Raw genomic sequence first — 3,992 nt, forward strand, 5'->3', positions numbered from 1 at the left:
AAGGAAGGAAGGAAGGAAGGAAGGAAGGAAGGAAGGAAGGAAGGAAGGAAGGAAGGAAGGAAGGAAGGAAGGAAGGAAGGAAGGAAGGAAGGAAGGAAGGAAGGAAGGAAGGAAGGAAGGAAGGAAGGAAGGAAGGAAGGAAGGAAGGAAGGAAGGAAGGAAGGAAGGAAGGAAGGAAGGAAGGAAGGAAGGAAGGAAGGAAGGAAGGAAGGAAGGAAGGAAGGAAGGAAGGAAGGAAGGAAGGAAGGAAGGAAGGAAGGAAGGAAGGAAGGATTTTTTTTTTTTGCAATTTACAAAATTCCTAATGTGTAAATTGTCACGTCTACTGTTGCACATTATGTGATTATAATGTAATGATTTGGTCACTGTCCATGAATATATGACAAACTGAAATTACTCCTAACATCTAAAAAAGCAGCAAAAATGATAACTACTGTTCTACATATTTGAAAAGCAATCCATGAGTAATTTACAAACCAAAAGTTCTCCACTTAATTAAATTTGTTGCAAAATTGTGGCAATTTTTCATTTAAAGGCAGCTGAAATTGACTGAAAAGGGTACTCTTACAAAATAGGTTTTAGTTTAGATCTGTACCAACTTCTGAATAAAAACATTGTACAGTTCAGGTTTGTGTGAATCACCTTAGCTGCAACTTGTTCTGTCTTTTAGGGCCCTGTCATAAAATACAGGAAACATTCAAATCAGAGAGAGGAGAAAGAATCACAACAGCAACGCGTGTAACACACACCTGTTTCTTCCCGAGAGTGGATTACAGTCAGTACCTTTACCAATACATTATATTGCAAGAATGAAGTAATAACTTTACTTAAAATAATTTACATTCTATTTTACACTTTGTGCAAATAATAGGTTAAAATGCATACTTTGTATTCAGAGGTACTCTTTTTTTTTTTTCCCCCAGTACACATTGTTGAGATTCAGAGTGTTTCTGTTAAGAACAACTTTGAGCTGTACAAAGCTAACATAACTGAGGTCCTCAAATTTTGTAAGTAACCCCAAGTCTACAAACTAGATGGTTCAGTTACTGAACATTTTGGAGAACTTTTAATGTAATACCATGGTTATTATTTGTTCTCAAGACGGAGATCATCATGTGAATAACAGATCTGTTCGAGTGTTTGCCAGGAGGCTTCACTGCAAAGGGGAGTTAGAACTAGGAAAACAATATCTCATTATGGGCAAAGACGGCTCTACTAAAGACTCTAATGGACAGTAAGTATAATCAAATACATCAATGAAATTACAAATCCAAACTGACTGAATTACTCTCCACTCTCTGACTTTATAGGATGCAGTATCTGCTGGAATCAAACACCTGGGTTGAAAAAAGGCCACTGGAAGACGACTGCAAAAAATCTGTTAATAGACAGAGTTGTAATTACTTTAATGATTTCATAGCAGAATACAAGAAAAGAGGCTGCACACAGTAAAACAGATTCACAAATCTGTTAACTTGCACTGCAAATCAGATACAGCTGATTGCTGAAGTTACAGTCAGATTAGAGGGCAAGGGATCTTTTTTTAAATATCTGTAAAGTGTTGTCTTCCTAATATGATGTAATGAACAATCCCAATCATCTATCCAGTATATGCACTATTAAACATACAATAGGTGTGTGGCAGATTCATCCTAACTCTACATGTTTGTTATTCAGTAGTAACACATACAAAAAAACTTCCACTTCCTTATGTCCAGTTCAGTTACAATTTACAAATGAATTAAAATAATTGACAATTTTGTTGAGCAAATGCTTTTGTATGTTTATCACTGCTTGTACACACTGAGATGAAACTCAACATAGTGTAGTAACAGAACAAGAGAGGCTATTTAGAAAGGTACATTTGTTCTTTCATGCCTCTCCCATAAGTAAAATTCAGTTTGGTTTGGATTTAGCTTTCCTGTCAAATTTATTTATTTTTTAAATGTTTTCTTTTACTTTTACGGGCAGCAAAGACCCTGAGAGGGATCTTTGTACTCAACCCAACTCCAGTCAAAGTAACCCCCTTCCTACCTAACATCTGCAAGGAGGTGGGAAGGTGTGGTTTTGGCTACATGAAACTTATTGACCTGCTCCTATTGGAAGGAGTATCAATCATACCCCTCATAAGGATGAAAATTACCTTTGAGAGGAAATGTTTCTTCTGAAATATGGGCAGAAAGCAAACGTGATGCAGAAGGTACTCAGTCAGTGCAATTACATAATTCAAAACTAGGGTCGGGGGTGGGAGTGAGGAGCTTGTTGCTGAGGAGGCATGAAACAAGTAAAGACTTATATGCCTACAGTATATTATTCTAATCTCTGAGTCCAGGTCCAATGTAAACTACATGTGGGAATGACCATCACTTCAATCACAGCTAGGTAAATGCCTGCCCTGTTTCAGTTTAACCATTAGTCATTTCAATAAAGCCAAATTAATAAAGGGTAAATAAATATGCAAATATCTCAAACATTTTGGTGTACTGTCAGCAGACATCATTTATGTGATGAGGAACTTTTGACTGAAACCTCTGTAAATAAGTAATGTCTAGTCACGAGTGACAAGAGGGCACTTGTATGCTTTGATTAGAACCATAATACACTAAAATGGCTTTTTTTTAAAGGCAGAAGTTTGTCAGGAGCTATATTTTACATACAACAGCTATGTTTTTAAATAAATTTGATTATGATTTGATTTGGTTTAGAGTTGCTACAAATGTGAAACTTTTTAAGAAAACGTATTGATTAAGATGCTGGCCTACCCCCAAAATAGCAGATGTGTTCAAAGTGTCTCTGAGAGCTTGCTGGAGAAATGTGTTTGTATGATCAGGTGTATTTTCTCAGGTGTGCTGCGCAGAAGTTGAAGGTGTGAAAGTCGTGTCTTCAGCTACTTTCCAAAGGCCAGGACAGGGTCAGTGGAGTGAGGGTGGTCTGTAGTGCTGAAAGGACTAAAAGTGAAGGCATGACGGCTACCAGAAGCTGCTGCCGAATAGAGGGGGACCACCCACTCTGGACTACGCTCATTTTGTATTTCTTCAATGGCTGTTATCAGTGTTTCCATCCATCCATCCATCCATTATCTTTTACCCGCTTATTCCATTTTTGGTCACAGGGGTTGCCGGTGCCCGTGTCCAGCAATCACTGTGCAAGGGGCGGGGTGCACCCTGGACAGGTCGCAAGTCCATCACAGGGACACATAGAGACAAACAACCATTCACTCTCTCACGCACACCTAAGGACAATTTAGAGTTACAATCAGCCTAACATGCATGTTTTTGTTCTGTGGGAAGAAACCGGTGTACCCCGAGTAAGCCCACACATGCACGGAGAGAACATGCAAACTCCACCCAGAAAGGCCCCCGGACCAGGATTTGAACCAGGGACCTGTTCGCTAAGAGGCAGCAGCTCTACCAGTTGCGCCACCGAGTTGCCCGTTATCAGTGTTTGTCACGGACAATTTTCAAGGATGTCACAAGAGCCAGTCAACCGGCACGCTGCTGGTGATCCAAATTGGATCGTCAGCCATGTTTGTCTGCTGACGCAATCAAAAGTCCGACACCGACCTGGCCCACCCATCAAGCACATTATTTTGACCCCTAACCCGAACCCAGGCCGGGCCCGGATTAGAAATGACAGCTCTAATCCCCAAATGCCTATTTCGGCCTAAAATATCGGCCTCACCGATATATCGGTCAGGCTCTAATTATAAGCTTCCTTCTCTACTACAGAAATCTGTCAACTTTGGAAATTTTTTAATATTTTATAAAATCATATTTTTCAAGCGGCAGCACAGTGTCACAATTGGTAGAGCTGATGCATCTCAGAGAGAAGGTTGCGGGTTCAAATCCCAGTTCGGGGGTCTTTCTGGATGGAGTTTGCATGTTCTCTTCATGCATGCGTGGGTTTTCTCCGGGTACTCCGGTTTCCTCCCACAGACCAAAAACATGCATGTTAGGCTGATTGGTAACTCTAAATTGTCCCTAGGTGTGAGT

At 40.1% G+C, this 3,992-nt stretch overlaps 2 protein-coding genes across 2 annotated transcripts in view; both read left to right on the top strand.

Moving 5' to 3' along the window:
- The window catches only part of LOC119409458 (complement C4-B-like), a 15,191-nt gene extending 13,739 nt beyond the window's left edge, over window positions 1-1,452 (top strand). Inside the window, exons 29-32 of the mRNA XM_037676349.1 lie at window positions 671-775; window positions 924-1,007; window positions 1,102-1,234; window positions 1,311-1,452. Coding sequence (XP_037532277.1) covers window positions 671-775; window positions 924-1,007; window positions 1,102-1,234; window positions 1,311-1,452 — 464 coding nt within the window. The remainder of the gene's footprint in view (window positions 1-670; window positions 776-923; window positions 1,008-1,101; window positions 1,235-1,310) is intronic.
- fhod3b (formin homology 2 domain containing 3b) overlaps window positions 1-3,992 on the top strand; it is a 151,556-nt gene that overhangs the window by 82,430 nt on the left and 65,134 nt on the right. The window lies entirely within an intron of this gene.

The sequence above is a fragment of the Nematolebias whitei genome, chromosome 5 (genome assembly GCF_014905685.2).
Source record: "Nematolebias whitei isolate Nwh7 chromosome 5, NemWhi1, whole genome shotgun sequence".
In the NCBI taxonomy this organism is placed as follows: domain Eukaryota; kingdom Metazoa; phylum Chordata; class Actinopteri; order Cyprinodontiformes; family Rivulidae; genus Nematolebias; species Nematolebias whitei.